General features: G+C 40.8%; 2 protein-coding genes across 2 annotated transcripts in view; both read right to left on the bottom strand.

Moving 5' to 3' along the window:
- The window catches only part of IL13RA1 (interleukin 13 receptor subunit alpha 1), a 69,750-nt gene that overhangs the window by 20,247 nt on the left and 31,274 nt on the right, over positions 1-18,229 (bottom strand). Inside the window, exons 6-10 of the mRNA XM_030806517.1 lie at positions 16,113-16,300; positions 13,057-13,208; positions 7,784-7,831; positions 7,383-7,515; positions 321-417 (exon numbers count right to left, since the gene is read on the bottom strand). Of these exons, the coding sequence (XP_030662377.1) occupies positions 321-417; positions 7,383-7,515; positions 7,784-7,831; positions 13,057-13,208; positions 16,113-16,300 (618 nt within the window). The remainder of the gene's footprint in view (positions 1-320; positions 418-7,382; positions 7,516-7,783; positions 7,832-13,056; positions 13,209-16,112; positions 16,301-18,229) is intronic.
- Positions 3,367-4,561, bottom strand: LOC105738081 (cell cycle control protein 50B). The gene is given in 5 exon segments (XM_030807039.1): positions 3,367-3,526; positions 3,528-3,992; positions 3,995-4,124; positions 4,126-4,189; positions 4,192-4,561. Coding segments are annotated over 5 exon segments (1,065 nt in total). The 3' UTR covers positions 3,367-3,490.

The following is an 18,229-nucleotide window of genomic DNA, read 5'->3' as shown; positions in this document are numbered from 1 at the left end:
AGCCGAGATCACACCACTGCGCTCCAGCCTGGGCAACAGAGACTCCGTCTCAGGAAAAAAGGACGGAAGGACTGAAGGAAGGAAGGAAGGAAGGAAGGAAGGAAGGGGAAAAGAAATGAAAAGAAAAGAAAAGAAAAGAAAAGAAAAGAAAAGAAAAGTGTGCGTAGGAATACTTCCTTGTCATGTCATACTCCCAAAAGCCACTTACAGGCAACATGCTTCTAATACACTGGGCAGACATAAAACACAAGCACTAAGAGTAATAACCACAGCAAACAGGCTATCAGAAACTGCAAAAGCTGCCTGGGCAGCTACCTTACCTTTTTAGGTAAAGCAGAAGTACTATGATTGCACCTGCGACGATGACTGGAACAATGAGTAACATGGTTATGTAGAGTGTGGAATTGCGCTTCTTACCTGGAGAATGAAAAGCAAACAGAAAGACTTGAGAAATAAAACCCTTTTAGTAATAAACCAAGCAGCAATTCTGTTAGCTAGTAAGATCACAAATATTTCTGCTCCCTCCCCCAACCTATTTTCCCAAGCTCTTCAATTATCTTATCTTCTGTTAAATTAATAGTTTAAAAAAAAAAAGTCCTCCTCTGGTGCCTGACTTCCCTAGGTGAGCAAATACCTAAAAGATTACCTGAAATCAGGATATTTTTAAAAAGACAAACATAAGCTTTATTCTCTTTCAAAAACTCAGAGACTAGGGCCTGGAACCATATTCATTAATTTAATCTGAATCAATATCCCTTAAATTTGATGATCTCATTTAAACTTTTGTTTGTTTGCTTGTTGGTTTTTTTTTTTTTTTTTTTTGAGACAGAGTCTCTCACTCTGTCGTCACCCAGGCTGGAGTGCAATAGCACAATCTCGGCTCACTGCAACCTCTGCCTCCATGGTTCAAGCAATTCTCCTGCCTCAGTCTCCTGAGTAGCTGGGACTACAGGCGCGCACCGAGTTAATTTTTGTATTTTTAGTAGAGACAGGGTTTCCCTGTTTGGGCCAGGCTGGTCTCAAACTCTTGACCTCAAGTGTTCTGTCCGCCTCGGCCTCACAAAGTGCTGGGATTACAGGCATGAGCCACTGCGCCCAGCCGCATTTAAAATTTTATAGAAATAGACGGACCATTCTAAAAATGACAAAATACATGTTGTTTTCAACTACATAGTAAAAAATGTAGTAAACTCTCATTCAAAATAGAGGAGGGCTGGGCTAGTGAGCTCAAACATTCATAATAAACATTTCTCTATGTACATATAATAATGTTTTCATAGCCTAAAATCACCATACAAAAACTGATAATAAAATTGTGTAGTGTTCAGAAGTTGGAAAGCCGACACACTGGAATTACCCAAGTATTTTTCTGGTATCTGTAATAATGGGATAGAATCTCTTAAATCATGGTTGTCCCAGAAGATCTGAGACAGATGTCAGTGACATGCACATTGTCCATTGTTCAGTAACTTTCAAAGAACTAGAACAGACTAAACAATGTAAACTATCCAATACAATCCAATATTTCTTAACTGATAAAAAAAAAACTTCAAGATCTTGCGCTGCTTTAAAGGAAGGAGTATAAACGAATGAGTGGTAACTGGAAAATAGCCATAATAGACAGCAGGCACTGAAGAATTCTGTCTGACAAATACCAAATAACCGTCTGCTTTTAGCAAATAAACTGGTAACATATCACATAGGGTTTTTTTAAAAAGTTCTTTTAAGCTATATTGCCATGAAAGAAAGGTTTTTTAAATAAAATATTGCTTCTTAGAATAACTTTAAACATATTGATTGATGTTAGTCAATTGATAAAATCAATGGAATGATTTTAGCTAAGACTTTTAACATTATCTCCAAGATTCAAATAATGTTAAGATTCTAGTTTACATATAACACTACATATGCCTTAGCATTGATTCAAATATGATTACTACAGATGTATCTCATTGGAAAATATTTTTAAAAATTGTCCAGATCCAAGAGAAAAGGTATGAATGAAGCCCTTTGTAAGTGCGCACGTGTGCGCGCGCACACACCCACACACACAAATTAAATGACAAAGAAGACTGAGCCAGGAGACATAGATGTGACTAGGGAAATTACTTTCCCTCAAAGATCCCTCCTAGCTATCTGATTCTACAGTTAAAGCATTCCCTCTGAACTGTACGAACTGGCCTCACATTTTCAAGTTTCTACACAGTATCTGGTAAAGTTTGCCTGTTTGCTTTTATACTAAAATATCAAATAAACCGACACAAACCCTGTCCTACAAATCTGTACACCAACTAGCTTTCCAGAGATAGTGATTTTTTTTAATTTAATTTTTTTTGAGACAGAGTCTCACTCTGTCACCCAGGCTGGAGTGCAGTGGCGCGATCTCAACTCACTGCAACCTCCGCCTCCCGGGTTCAAGCGATTCTCCTGCCTCAGCCTCCCGGGAGCTAGAACTACAGGTGTCTGCCACCATGCCCAGCTTATTTTTATATTTCAGTAGAGACAGGGTTTCACCATGTTGGCCAGAGTGGTCTTGAACACCTGACCTCAAGTGATCCACCCGCCTCAGCCTCCCAAAGTGATGGGATTACAGGCATGAGCCATGGCACCCAGCCCAGAGACAGTGATTTTTAAAAAATTCATTCCACAAGTCATTAGAGCGTACTATATTTAAGGCAGAGTGCCAGACCAAACCTGCAACATTATGGTGTCACTGTCCCTGGGAACAAATTACTATCTGAAAAACTGGACTCAGGTGACTGCTTCAGGCCCAACCTGGTTCAGGGTAGTGACTTCCAAATTTGAGAGAATACGGGAATCTCCAGAGGAGTTTGTTAAAACACAGTTTCAAACATCTCACCCCAGCATTACTGTGTCAGAATCTCTGGGGTTGGTGCCTCTTCATCTATCTGCATATTTAACAAATATGTTCTCTCACACCCCTCCATGCCTCTGCAGATAATTTGTGGGTCTCACTCTCCATCCCAACCCACCCTCCCCACAAAGAAAAGAAAACCACTGTACTGTAGTGGCAAAAGCTCTAGCCTTAGCGTCAGGAACCACTTGCCAGCTGCCTGATCTTGATTGAGTTATTTCATGTTGCTAGGTCTCTCAATCTCTTCTTCCTCTGGTAGGGGTTGAAAATGAATCTCTATAGGGATCCCTTCTACTCTCGGACTTGGAGAACCTAACAGTGAGTTGAGATCGCGCCACTGCACTCCAGCCTGGGTGACAGAGTGAGACTCTCAGTATCATGAAGGAGGTGGGGAGAGTTTGCAAGGATGTTTCACTCTGCAGCCAACCCTCCGCCACCAGGCAACAGAATTTAGCAGCCCCCAAGAGTAAGCGGGTAATTCCCTTCTCTGGCCCCCTCATTCGCAAAGGGAGGAAAAGTGAGGAGAGGTTGGAATAGGATGAGGCGCAAAGGGGAGAGACTGAAAGAAGTTTGCAGTTTTGGTAAGGAGCAGGAAGGGTCGTTGGAAAGCTGGAATCACCCCTCCTCCTCATTGTCATCATCTTTCTGGTAGGTCCTGGTAGTGAATGTAGATGACCAGCATGACAAAGCCAGTAAGGATGCAGAGGGAGCTGACGACCAGGTAGGCGATGCACAGGAAGGGGTTCCTGCCACCCATCCACAAGATGCTGCTGAAGATGCGGAGCTTGTGGCCGCCAAATGCATGCACCAGGTAGTTATAGGTGATGTTGACACAGTAGACACACCGCGGCAGCCCAGCTGAGTAGTTGCCCTGGCGGATATGTGCGTACAGCTTGCGGAACAGCTTGCAGAACGTGGGCAGCGCTGCCATGCGCATCCACACCATGAAGTCCTGGTTGACGAAGCCGGTGTTGTTGGGGATGGGGCTGAGCTTGTCGTAGACCAGCCGGCACCAGTTGGGCAGGGGTGCTGTGCCATGGAAGGCCAGTACCAGGCTGCCATTGGCCAGTGGTGGGTTGCAGAACTTGATGGGGTAGTTGGTCTACCGGGCGATGCAGGTGCAGTGCGGTAGTGCGGCACCTCCACGTAGGGCCCGCCGGGCCGGCGCTGGTGCCACAGCGAGGAGGAGTCGTTGAAGAGGCTGTTGGTGATGATGTTGCAGGGTGTGCGATGGGCAGGTGGCGCAGTGGGTGCACTCACTGACCGGATGGTACAGCGTGCTGGACAGCCCACTCAGCTGCGCATTGTCCCGGACACTCCATACCACCAGTTGTTTTGGTAGAAGTTGGTCAGCACATAGTAGGGGTACACGGGGCCCTGAAAGAGCTCAGGCAGTGAGAAGTACCAGGCGAATGAGCAGGTGGGCGGTGGCACGCAGCCCTGGCCAGCCACAGCACACACCGAGCAGTTGCTGATGCCTGGGTCACCGGTGTAGTTGTACTCCAGCTCCTTGATGCTAGTGGAGGAGTAACAGAGGTCCAGGCTGATGAAGGCCAGGCCCACGTAGAAGAAGAGCTGCAGCGTAATGCTGGCCAACAGCAGCGGTTGCCAGACGGGGAAGTGCTGCCACGTGAATGTGGTGGTGTTGAGCTGGTGGACGCCCCCGGCTGTGGTGCTCCAGGTCATGGCGGCCACATGGGCTGACTGAGAGGGGCCCAGCCACCGGAGGCCTCCCCCTGTGCACTGGACGAGCCCAGCGGATGCTCATGGGGTGGGTTTCCCCGCCCGCTCAGGTAAATCAGAAGATCTTAACTAGTTTTAAACATTATTAACAAAGATGCTATATTAAATATGTAATCTCATTAACAGTGACTACGTATTTTACTGGTTACTTACCACTACTAAAATACCTAAAATAATCCTAACAACTACTATTATTCTTAAATAAGCACCTACTATATGTCTGATACCATACTAGGTGGTTTTGCATGCTTATCTCATATATATGCTATAATGATAGCATTATCTCCCATTTAAGCAGATGAGAAAGATAAGGCTCAGAGAGGTTTAATAAGTCATCCAGAAGGATTTAGTAAATAATGGCATCAGGCCTCAAATTCCAGTTCCACTGTCCAATTCCAAAGCCTGCCTTGCTACATCTAACATATAGACTGTCATTTGTCTATATACAAATTCATTTTTCCCACTAGGTCATGAACATCTAGAAAGCATAATCAAGGCCTGGCACCGTTGTTTTAGGCAGTCACTAAGATTTCTCCACGATTCCTGCCTCCTGATATTCATTCCCTGGTGTAATCCCCTCTCCTTGAGCGTGGGCTAGACTAATTGACTCACTTCTAAAAAACAGAACAGCAGCAGTAATGGGATGTCATTTCTAAGGTTAGGTTATAAAAGACCATGGTTCCCATATTGGGTGTTCTCTCACACTGTTTCTTGCTTGGATTACTCACTTGGGAAAGCCAGTTTCTAGTTCAGGAAGTAGCCCTATGGGGAGGTCCAAGTGGCAAGGAACTAAGGGAAGCAAATTACCACAAACTGAATGGCTTACAACAACAGAAATGTATTATCTCACAGTTTTGGAGGCTAGAAGTCCAAAATGAAGGTGTCAGCAGGGCTATGCTCCCTCTGAGGGCTCTAGAGAAGAATCTCTCCTTGCCTCTTCCTAGCTTCTGGTAGCTCCTGGGAATCCTTGGTGTTCCTTGGTTGTAGCTGCATCTCTGCAATCTCTGCCTCCATCTTCACATGGCTTTCTTCTCTGTGTGTCTGTGTGTCTCTGTGTGGCTTCTCTTTTTATAAGGATACTAGTCATTAGATTAAGTGTCCACTTTAATCCAGCATGACCTCATCCTCACTTGATTATATCTGCAAAAATCCTATTTCCAAATAAGGTTACATTCACAGGTACCAGGGGTTGGAACCTACAAATGTATCTTTTTGGGAGATACAATTCAACCTGTGACAGCCTCCATCCAGCAACCAGTGAGATACTGAGGCTTTCCAACAACTATATGAGTGAACTTGGAAATGGATTCTCTGTCGCCAGTCAAGCCTTCAGACAGATTTCAGTTCTCATTGCAGGTTAACTGCAACCTCATGAGACCTCCAGCTAAGCTGTGGCTAGACTCCTGACTCACCGAAACTGTGAGATGGTAAATGTATGTTGGTTTAAGCCATTAAACTTTGGAGTAATTTGTTATACAACAATAAATAAATGAATACAACCATGCCTGGTACATAACTTGTTGAGCTTCTCAATTAATAGGGAATTGGCTACCTCGACAACCTGTTTGACTCATATACAGCTGTTTAAAAAGTTCTTAAGTTGGTTCTGTGTTGCCCCTTGGAGACACAAAAAGTAAAGCCTATTCCTTCTTGTACCTGACAATACCTCAAATATTAGAAATCAGCAATCATGACTCCTCGAAGTTACTTTACCAATTGTTCCTTGCCAAGTTTTGAGATTCTTCAACATCCTGATTACCCTTTCAAGGATAGATTCTGGTCTGCCAAGGCAACTCCTTTAATGTGGTGCTCAGAATGGAATACTGCACAATTCTGATGTGGCCATAGCTCTGTGCCCCAACCTGCAGCATTCCTTTCTGGGTGCTGCACTTATCACTCCTAAGATTGTATATGCCTTTTTGACACATTTAAGGTTACAATGTTGAGTCACATTGCACTTATAAAGCCCTGTATCCCGCCCCACCACACACACACATCCATAAAGCACAGGTCTTTCCAGTCCTGTACTTGAGCCTAGCTTGCTCAGCCGTTCAATAAATAAATGATTTTTTTCAAACTGAGGTATAGGTTTCTCTCTGTTAAATGGCTCCACTCTTGTTTCTGCCAACCAGCATGTAGGACAGTTTCTAGTATTGTACAATGTGCAGATTTGATTATGCCTGCCTTTTTTTTTTTTCCCTTGAGACAGTCTCACTCTGTCGCCCAGGCTGGAGGGCAGTGGCACAATCTCAGCTCACTGTAACCTCCGCCTCCCAGGCTCAAGAGATCTTCCCATCTCAGCCTCTTGGGTAGCCGAGACCACAAGCGTGCACCACCATATCTGGTTAATTTTTGTATTTTTTGTAGAGATGGGGTTTCACCATGTTGCCCAGGCTGGTCTCCAACTCCTGGGCTCAAGCGATCCTCCTGCCTCAGCCTCTCAAAGTGCTGGGATCACAGGCGTGAGTCACTGTGTGCAGCCTATGCCTGCTTTCTATATTTTTGTTCAGTTTGTTAATAAAAATGGAAATGAGATACAAAAGAACATAAAACCATTTGGATTATGGTTTTCTAAATAACTGTATACTGTCAATTAACCCTGAGTGGTTTGAAAGTGATTAAAAAGAAAATAAATTTCAATTGTAAGTACTCTTTTCCTGACATCAAGAGAGCATGACAGTCCCTTTCCCCCGTCTATTTTCTGCTTCAGCTTAGTTTTTATACATCAATGTTTTAAATTTTAATAAAAATTCTGTTCTCTTACCTATACTCATTTCTTGGCTCCAATTACTCCAGAGTTTGTCATCCTCAAAGCATAACTTATTTGTTTTGACTCTTATTCTGACTGTGTTCAAAGTATCAGGAAGAACACCAGGGACCATGAAACAAGATGTATTCTTAGGCATAAAATAAAAATACACAAGGAATATTACCAGTTTATTCTTTTTCACTGTTATTGAATCATAACATAATTATCTGCCAAATTCTGTCTATGATTAAGACTTGGATTGCAATTCAAATTATCTTTTGATTTTTCGAAAAAATTGGCAATAACTCTCGGAACAAAGTAATTTGTTTTTCTCAAAGCAGCTCATATTTAGGCTATGCTCCACCCCCAACTGCTCCTAAGTCTAAACCCAAATAGCTAATGTTGAATTTACTGACCTCCACATTTCTCTCAAATTCTGGATTCTGACATTTAGCCTCTTGGACCTTGAAAATAAAAATAAATAAATAAACTAATGAGTTCTAAATGTTTAAAAACCCATTTTTTATCACGTAGTCATTTCTAACAAGCTTTCCTTTTATCCCATTAAAAGATGATCAGGTACAGTGAAAAAAGGTTGGCCTTTTTTAATAAATGGTGCATATGAAAAAAAAAGAATCTTGACCCCCTACCTCACGCTATTCGCAAAATCAGTTCCTGATATATTGCAGATTTAAATGTGTAAGATAAAATAAATTAATAAATACATAACTATAGCAAGCTTTTAGATGAAAACATAGAATATCTTAATGACCTTGAAGAAGGGAAATATTTCTTAAACAACACCAAAAAAAGCCTCCCATATTAACCATAAAGGGAATTTTTTGATAAAGTCATCTATATTAAAATTAAAAACATTTGTTGATCAAATGACACCTTATAGGGAAATAAAACAGGCAATGCATAGAGTGTGAGAACATATTTGCAATTTCTGACAAAGGACTTGCATATATATTTTTTCTTACCCTACTAATAAGGCAAAGACAGAAAACCCAATTTTAAAAAAACTGGCAAAAGACTTGAACAGGCACTTCATAAGAGGATAAACAAGTTGCGAATAAACATCTGAAAAAGTGTTCAACATCACTGGTCATGAGAAAAATGCAAATTAAATCCACAAGACAACAATACACACACTTACCTGACAAGAACAAGTGTTGTGAGGATATGAAGCATCTAGAACTCACAATTTCTGCTTAGTAGTGTAAACTGGCACAACCATCTAAGAAAACTGTTATTATCTACTAGAGACAATCATACGTAACCTTATGACCCATATATGCCTATATAAATGCCCCACACAAATGTACACACGTGTACCAAGAGACAAGTATGTGAACGTTCATAAAAACTCCATTCATAAAACCAAATTGGAAACTATCCAAATGTCCATCAATGGGAGAATGGATAAAGTATGGTATATTCACACAATGGAATGAATGTAGTGAGAACGTACCATCTACAGAGATAAGAAACAACATTGGTGAATCTCATAAACATAATGTTGAGTGAAAAATAGGGCAAACACACAAAAAAGTACATTCTGGGCCAGGCACAGTGGCTCACGCCTGTAATCCCAGCACTTTGGGAGGCTGAGGAGGGTGGATCACATGAGGCCAGGAGTTTGAGAGCCAGGAGCCTGGCTAACATGGCGAAACCCCGTCTCTACTAAAAAATACAAAAAAAAAAAAAAAAAGCTGGGCGTGATGGCGTGTGCCTGTAATCCCAGCTACTCCACACGCTAAGACAGGAGAATCGCTTGAACCCGAGAGGCAGAGGTTGCAGTGAGCTGAGATTGCACCACTGTACTGCACTCCAGCCGGGGTGACAGAGCAAGACTGTCTCGAAAAAAAAAAAAGTACGTTCTGTATAATTCCATTTATATAAAGTTTTAAAGTAGCAACAAAATCAATCTATGGGATTAGAAGCCAGGAGAGTAGCTGCTCTTTGGGAAGATAGCAACTGAAGGGGATTATGAGGGGGCTTCTGTGGTGCTGGTTACATAGGTGAAAAATCATTTGTGAAAAATCATTGAGCTACAGGTTATGATTTGTGTAATTTTGATCGTGTATTATAATTCAGTAAAAATTTTTTAAAAAGAGACAGGGAGCAAGAAACCAGTGTCCCTTGTTGAGAGTATAAGATATAAAACTTGACTGGGTTGGAGAAAAGAAAGTGTAATGTAAAATTCTCCTCCACACAATGAAAGTCACTTGCTGTCTAATGTAAAGAGAATACTAATTTCCTTAAATGCAAGTATTTCCAAAATGGAGTAAAAAACACATGAAAATCTGTTGCTTAAATAGTCAACTTCTATCAAAGAGACGTTTAAACTTGGAACCAAGACCAGAACACATAGCTATTATTTTTGACATTCAATGTCATTCACTAAATAGTTTCTACCAGCCTGTGTAAAGAGCTGAGAGGCCAAGCAAATGATGAAGGGACATCCTTTCAATATTTCATACAGAGGTTGAGAAAAAAAACCCACTCAGGGGGCTAGTATACCCTATTACTGGCCATTTAGAATCGTAGACCTGTTGGGGAATCACAAGCATCAACTACCAGTTGAGGGATCATATTGCAAATTGATGTCCCTCCTCCCCTGGACCATCTCCCATATATAGAAATCCCAAACTTGGCGAATCAACCTGTAGATTTAGGTCTCTAGGCTCTTGTTCAAATGTAAATCCCCCTGCATAGTTTACTGGCTATTCAGAGACCACTACGAGAAGGAAAGCCAGGGCACCAAGAAGACAGTCTGCTGGGAAGGTGGGGGTGGGGGGTGGGGGGTGGTCACAGACAAGTTGTTCCTTACTTCATAATTCTGTCATGAGCTACCTCTGACCATAGCCCCCATGCGATGGTACCAGTTCATGTTCCCGCTTACTTCCCCCTCTTAAGTGTAACACCAGGCAAAATAATTCCTCAAAAAGGAAAAAAAAGAAAAATCTAAGCAGCAGAGCTCAAAATCTGTGAGCACACAAAAAACTGATGACATTCTACATCTGCTAGGAGAGAGAATATTAAACTCAAGTGTACAAACAGTTAATTCCAAATAGAAAATAGTTCTGATTTAGGTAGATAACTTCCATAGTGTATGTGTTCTCTTCAGTTCAGAAGTTTGTAAAAAAAAAAAAAAAGTAACTCAATTCAATAATAATTTATTAAATGATGATTGTGCACATGACATTATGCTAAGTATTCTTGGTCAAAGTTAAATACATGGAGACCAACCAACCTTTGAAGTGTTACTGACTTATTAGCTGTGTGGCTTGTAGCAAGTTACTTAACCTCTCTGAGCCTTAGTTTTTCAATAAAATGTAGGTTAAAATAGTTTCTATTTCATGGGTTGCTATGAGCTACTGTATTAAGAAGCACATAGAAGAGCATCTTTGTAGCACACCATAAACACTTAATGAATGATAGCTATTGCTATTAAGAGGAAGTATTGAGGTGGTCTCTAGTGGTTAAGAATCCAAGTTTTAGCGTTACAACTTTGGTTAAATATTGATTCTACCACTTACTAAAAATGTGACCTTAGGAGTAACTAAGTTTTCTTATCTGTAAGATGGAGACAAAATAACAGGACCTAGATCCTTAGGGTTATTGTGAAGATTAAATGAAACAATTCAGATATAGTGCTTATTAAGATACGTAGCACATAGTAATCACTCAATACAGGTTAGCTGCTATTTAGTAGCAGGAACTGCACAAAGTAGACAGCACCCAACTCCTTCCTACAGGAGTCTATATTTTCTTTTTTTAAAAAATATCAACTTTTAAATTCTGAGGTACATGTGCAGGGTGTGCAGGTTTGTGACATAGGTAAACGTATGCCATAGTGGTTTGCTGCACAGACCAACCCACCACCCAGGTATTAAGCCCAGTATCCATTAATTGTTCTTCCTGATGCTCTCCCTCCTCCCGTCACACCCCCAACAGGCCCCAGTATGTGTTGTTCCCCTCTATATGTCCATGTGTTCTCATTGTCCAGCTCCCACTTATAAGTGAGAACATGTGGCGTTTGGTTTTCTGTAGGAGTCTGTATTTTCAGTGGAGAGAAAATGCATACATGTGATAGGTTAAACAGCAGAAAATAATTGAGTGGCAAATGAATACTATCTCAGGATTTCAGACATGCATCTCAGGATTTCAGACAGGAGAGAACAGTAAAGACTGGAGTAAACAAGTGTATTTCAGCTTTCTGATAACTCCTTTTGTTGTAAATTCAAGCACCAGCCCCCTTCCACATGGAAGCCCTTAGATTTTTCCCTTTGCTGTATTTCATGGGGCACTTAATTTCTGGTACTAGTAATGATTATTATATTTCAACAGAAGGATTCGTAACGCAAATGCCCAGAAGAGCATTTGCTGTTCTGTTCTGCTGTGGACTTGGTCACTCCCTCTGGAGTTGGAATTATAGCCTGTCAACACTGGCTTATTTTAGCAAGCATTTTGAAAGTTCCATGACGAGCTAAAACAACTGGACCAAGGAATTTACCCACGTGCGAGATGCTAGGCTCCTTTAAAAGCCAATATAAAACACTTCACTTCTAATCTCTAAAACTCAGACACACAAAGGGTCCAGGCAGGTAGCAGACAAGTGAGTGGTGCAGTCTTCATGGTCTTAAGGCGCCATCTTATGGACACACACTCTTAAGGTACTATGATTTAAAATCTGGGCAAAAAATTCAAATCTAGTAAACAAAGAAACAAACAAAACACGACTTTGTGTTTCAAACAAAAAAGTGTGAGGCCCTAGTTTGTGACCTTTACCTTAAAGCAGAACAACTGGACTGATGTCCTGAGATTATAGTACACTCTGGTCAGTGTCCTACAGGGCCTCTAATTAGCATGTTCTGCATTTGATTCTGAATAGCATACAGGCACATAATCCAACAAATATTGACTACTCAAATCTGATTACTTTAGATGCCACAAACTCCAAGAAAACAATGGTATTATCAGAGCCTCCAAAGTATCCGCATGATCTGATGTCTGCCTACTGCTTAGACATCTTTTCCTGCTACATTTTGGCCACACCACCCTCCTTTCTGTTCTCTCACATATGCTAAGCTCATTCTTGCCTCAGAGTCTGTATCTGCTGACCCCCTACACCCAGATCTTCACATGGCCAGTGCCTGCTCATCATTCTGGTCTCATCTTAAATGTTATTACCTCAGATGATTTCCCTACCTAATATTCCCTCCGGTTCTCCCAGTCACTCTACTACATCAGCCCATTTTATTTTCTTCACAGCACTCATGCTCTGAAATTAGCTTGCTTATTTACTTACGTTTTCTATTATGTAGGTTTCATGAAGAAAAAAACTTGTCAGGTGTCATGTTCACTGCCTTACCCCTAGCACACAAAAGAGTGCTTCGCATGTGGTAGATATTTAATAAGAATGTGTTGAGCAGATGAATTATCATTTAGTAGGCCTTTCTAAGAAGCTTACACATGAATAAATGGCTTGAAACTTGCAGCTGATACTATCATACCATAAATCTTCAAATCTTCCACCATGCCTTATTTTAGACAAGAAGTTTCATTACCTTCATCATCATAAGGTGACAAATTTAAGAGCTATGTTTCATTGATATTTCAATGTAAGAAATTCAAGTAAAAGAAAAATAGCCAAATAAAAACAGTAATTTTAAAACCTTACGTAGAAAACATTATGTGTCTCAGTTTGACTGTTATTGACTTCTACTTCATAAAATAGGCATCTGCTAATAAAATTCTGTGGATTCTCCCATTGCACATATAGGTCATCATTGTGGAAGGACAGGTTTTTAATATGTGGAGGATCAGGTTTCACTGAAAAACAAAAACAGAACACAAGTAAGCTTCCAAAGTTTGATTATACACACAAACACACACACAGTCGGCCCTCCATATCCATGGATTCGACATTCATAAATTCAACCAACCATGAACTGAAAATATTTTTTAAAAAATAGCATCTGTGCTGAACATGTACAGAGTTTTTTCTTCTCATTTATTCCCTAGATAATATAACAACTATTTACATAGCATTTACATTGTATCAGGTATTATAAGTAATGTAGACATGATTTAAAGTATATGAGAAAATATGCATAGGTTATATGCAAGTACTATGCTACTTTTTATCAGGGACTTGAGCATCCATGGATTTTGGTATCCTTGGAAGTTCCTGGAAGCAATCCCCCACAAATACTGAGAGACAACTGTATATATATGTAGGGTTCATAAAGTTAAATCAAAACAGAGCTGATGCATTTAGTGGCCTTTCATGATCAGATATATAGTTTTAGAATTTCTGATTAGCCACAATTACAGAAGAAGTTTATTTAAAACTGCCTAGTAAAATGGATTTAAGGAACATATTTTGGGTATCTAGCAGATGATATGAACTCTGACGTGCATCTGGTTAGAAAATGGCCAGCGTATAATCAGGACATCTAGATGCAACATAGAGAATAAAGAAAGGCTGGGATCCAGATGTACTTCCACCTGATGAGTAATAAGGCACCAGATACAAGGGGCTTCCCTAGTTGTCACTTATTAATGCCAATCAAAGAGCACCATTAAAACATTGGCTTAGTCTCTGACACACACTGCAACATAAATGCACCTCAAGGAAATTATGCTAGGTAAAATAAGCCAGTCACAAAAGACAAATATTATATGAATCCACTCCTATGAGATATCTTAAGTAGTCAAATTCATAGAAACAGAAAGTAGAAAGGTGGTTGCTAAGGGCGGAGGGGAGGAGAAATTAATGTTTAATGAACAGAGTTTCGGTTTTGCAAGATGAAAAAGTTCTAAAGATCTGCTGCACAACAATGTGAATATACTTAACACTACCAAACTGTACATTCAAAATGTTTATGATGGTAATTTTAATGTTGTGTGTTTATAACCACAATTAAGAATAAAATACTTTGGGAACCAAGGTGGGTAGATCGCTTGAGCTCAGGAGATTGAGACCAGCCTGGGAAACATGGCAAAACCCCGTCTATACAAAAAATACAAAAATTAGCCTGGCGTGGTGGCACACGCCTGTGGTCCCAGGTACTTGAGAGGCTAAGATGGGAGGATAGCTTGAGCCCGGGAGGTCAAGGCCGCAGTGAGCTGTGATTACACCACTGCATTCCAGCCTGGGCAACAGAGACCCTGTCTCAGAAAAAGAAAAAAATAATTTATTTTTAAAAATGCATTAGCCTGGTCAATTTACTTTTTCAGGAGTCAGCTATACTTAAGATCAAGCAATAGAAGATAATGGGTAATTAACAGAAAACAACTTGAAGATATCATCTTCTATCTGAGAAGGCTCTTCCTTCTTCCTTTATGTCACCATTAATATCCAGAGAGAAAAACAGCAAAATAAGACTTAAAAGGTCATCTAAGATAATCTGCCAAACAAAGAGAAGGGCTCTGCTTCAGCTTACCCCACCAGGCAAAATACTCCAACCTCACTCCCTTGGCCTACAAAGTAAGCTGACTTTGGTACCCTATTAGAATTCACTTCTATGACTATCTAAGCCAGAATCTGAGCTCTCAGTTGGGATATTTCAACAAATGAACCATTACGCTTATGGAATTTGCTTTAGTAATTTACAAAATGCGTTAATAGGCTTTATGTCATTTGGACCTTATGACAATTTTTTAAGATAGAGATTATATATTCCATTTCACAGATAAGGAAATATTTGAAGGGGGTTTATATGTCTTGCCCAAAGTGGAGGAGTTAGAACCTCATCAGATATTTTGTGTTCAAGTTGAGGGTGCTTTCTAACAGGCTGACATGCAGCTGGCACCCTCAGTTATGGCCATACTGGTTTTTCTAACTGATCAGTGCCCATGCCATACAGAATGTTAAATATTTTGAATATCACCCGATTATACTACCTTAAGTCTATGCCTTTTCTAAGAGACAGATTATTCAGGAACTACATATGATCATTATGAGTATCATCCTCTTTAAGTATCAAGAGACTAGACCCTAGAGTCAGATGGCCTGGGTTCCTGCTATGATTTGAATGTTTAGCTTCTCCCAAACTCATGTTGAAACTTCATCCCCAATGTGGCAGTATGGAGAGGTTGGACCTTTAAAGAGATAATTGGGTCATGAGGGTTCTGCCTTCATGAATTGATTGATCTATTGATCAATTAATGGATTAATGGGTTATCATGGGAGTAGGACTGGTGGATGTATACAAAGAGGAAGAGAGACCTGAGCTAGCATGCTCAACTCCCTCACCATGTGATGCCCTGTGCTACCTTGGGACTTTGCAAAAAGTTCCCACAAACAAGAAGGCACTCACCAGATTTGGCCCCTTGACCTTCCACTTCCCTGCCTCCAGAACTGTAAGAAATAAATTCCTTTTCTTTATAAATTACCCAGTTTCTGGTATTCTGTTATAAGCAACAGAATACCAGAAAATACCACACAAACGATGAACTAAGACAATTCCAATGTTGGTTCTACAACTAACTGTTCTAACTCTCAGTGTACTCTAAACAAGGATAAACCATCTGGCACATGTGTTCAATAAAAAGAATTTCCAAGTTTACTTCTTTAAAAAGGATCTATCAAATAAAGTTATACATCAATGTAGTCCCTTGTTTCAGAAGATCTTAAACCCAAAATCATCGTTTTTTATTATTTGTATTGATTGTGCAAAAGATATAACACACTTTTTATCCATACTGTTTTAGAGGACTTCTAAAACTTACCACGGGAAGTTAAAGGCACTATATTGAAGGATGGTTTAATTTTTCCTGCATTATCCTTGACCATTATTTGGACACTGTGTTGTTCAAAACTGGAATCCTTCACTTTGGTCAGATCAAAGGAACAACCAAAGTATTGGCCTTCTCTATAGATCTTTTCACATTGATGAATTTTTTCCAGGCTTCTGTGCCTACAAGATAAAATGAGACAATCTTCTGCATTATATTCAACAGAGTATTCAAGAAATAAGAGCGGGCTGGGCACGGTGGCTCACACCTGTAATCCCAGCACTTTTGGAGGCTGAGACAGGTGGATCACTTGAGGTCAGGAGTTGGAAACCAGCCTTGCCAACATGGTGAAACCCTGTCTCTACCAAAAATACAAAAATTAGCCGGGTGTGGTGGCAGGTGCCTGTAATCCCAGCTACTCAGGAGGCTGAGGAAGGACAATCTCTTGAACCTGGGAGGCAGAGGTTGCAGTGAACTGAGATTGCACCACTGCACTCCAGCCTGGGCAACCGAGTGAGACCCTTCCACAAAAAAAAAAAAAAAAAAAAAAGGGCAGAATTCTTTTTAATGACTGAGATGTCCATGAAAAGCAATATTTGCAATAGGCAAGATAACTTTAAAAAAAAAACCCTGTTTTACAATGTGACTCATTTCATATGCTAGGAAGAAAAGACTGTTTTCTGCTTTTTTTTTTTTCTTTTGAGACAGAGTCTCACTCTGTCTGCCCAGGCTGGAGTACAGTGGCACGATCTCAGCTGACTGCAGCCTCCGCCTCCCAAGTTCCAGCGATTCTCATGCCTCCCGAGTAGCTGGGATTACAGGCACGCACTACTACGCCCAGCTAATTTTTGTATTTTTAGTGGAGACAGGGGTTCAGCATGTTGGCCAGGCTGGTCTCGAACTCCTGACCACAAGTGATCCACCCGCCTCAGCCTCCCAAAGTGCTGGGATTACAGGTGTGAGCCCCTGCACCCAGCCTAGATTGTTCCTTTTTGATGAACACTGGTACTGTCAGCAGCTATAGAGACTACAGGAGGCCTATTTCTTCCGTATAAGAGAAGACATTCTAAGGCTGGGATTAGAAGTTTCATGCTTCTTGAAAATGCCTATCTGCTGAATTCTATGATTCCTCCTCTGGTCCCTCTGCCCTGCTCCTTCCTTGTTTCTTGGCTTGTTCCGTTCCCTCCTCCCTCTTCCAGTAGAGGGGGAGTAGGAGGACTACTCACATTCTTCCCTCTTTCTGACTCCCTCATCCACTCACCTCCAGTTTATCACTGCCTCATCCCTCGACTACAGTTTCTATGCTGGTAATTCCTAATCCTGACATCTCACCTCAGAACTAATCCCAGATTTCCAACTGCTCCATTTGAGTGTTCTACTGTTGCCTCAAATCCAGTGTCCAAAACACATCATGCACCCTCTTCCCCACCAAACTGTTTTTTCTTCCAACCTTCCCATTATCAGTGAGAGCTCATTTTCTTTGGGCTCCTAGATTAGATAATTTAAATTAAAATCACCTTTTCCCCCACCTCTGTTCCCTGTATTCTATCACCAAATTCTGTTCTTTCTTCCTTTGCAAAGCTTCATGGATCCTCGTCTTTTATGATACACCCATTGCCCACACCCTGAGATTCATACCCTAATGACTACAGGCTCCATTGCTTCTTCAGATTGACCGCCCTGACCTTCATTATTAGTGCCCTCCAATCACTGCCAGGTCAATGTTCTAAAACATAATGGCTTTCTAAGTGTCTCACTCCACTGTGTGGCTTTAACTGTCTTCCATAAGCAGTATTGCAGGTACCTTATTTCCCATTTCTCCTCTACACATACCTTTCCCCAAAGATCATCCATCAGAACCTAGCCCAGCGCAGGCAGACAATGTGTTTATTACACTATTTTTTTAATCTAGGCTATCAGAGAACTATTTTGTAGTAACTGGCAGAAGACAGAGTCAAGTCTTGCATCATCAGCCACAAAGGGAGTTGCACAAAGGTTTTGCAGAAAAGGAAGACAATTTTAAGAAAAATGAACTAAGACTAAAGAGTCCCAAATCCTTAACCTGTTACCTCAGAATCCTCTGTACTACTTTAAAATGCAGGTTTCTCAAA

The sequence above is a fragment of the Nomascus leucogenys genome, chromosome X (genome assembly GCF_006542625.1).
Source record: "Nomascus leucogenys isolate Asia chromosome X, Asia_NLE_v1, whole genome shotgun sequence".
NCBI lineage: Eukaryota > Metazoa > Chordata > Mammalia > Primates > Hylobatidae > Nomascus > Nomascus leucogenys.
This window is presented reverse-complemented; position numbering and strand designations above follow the sequence as displayed.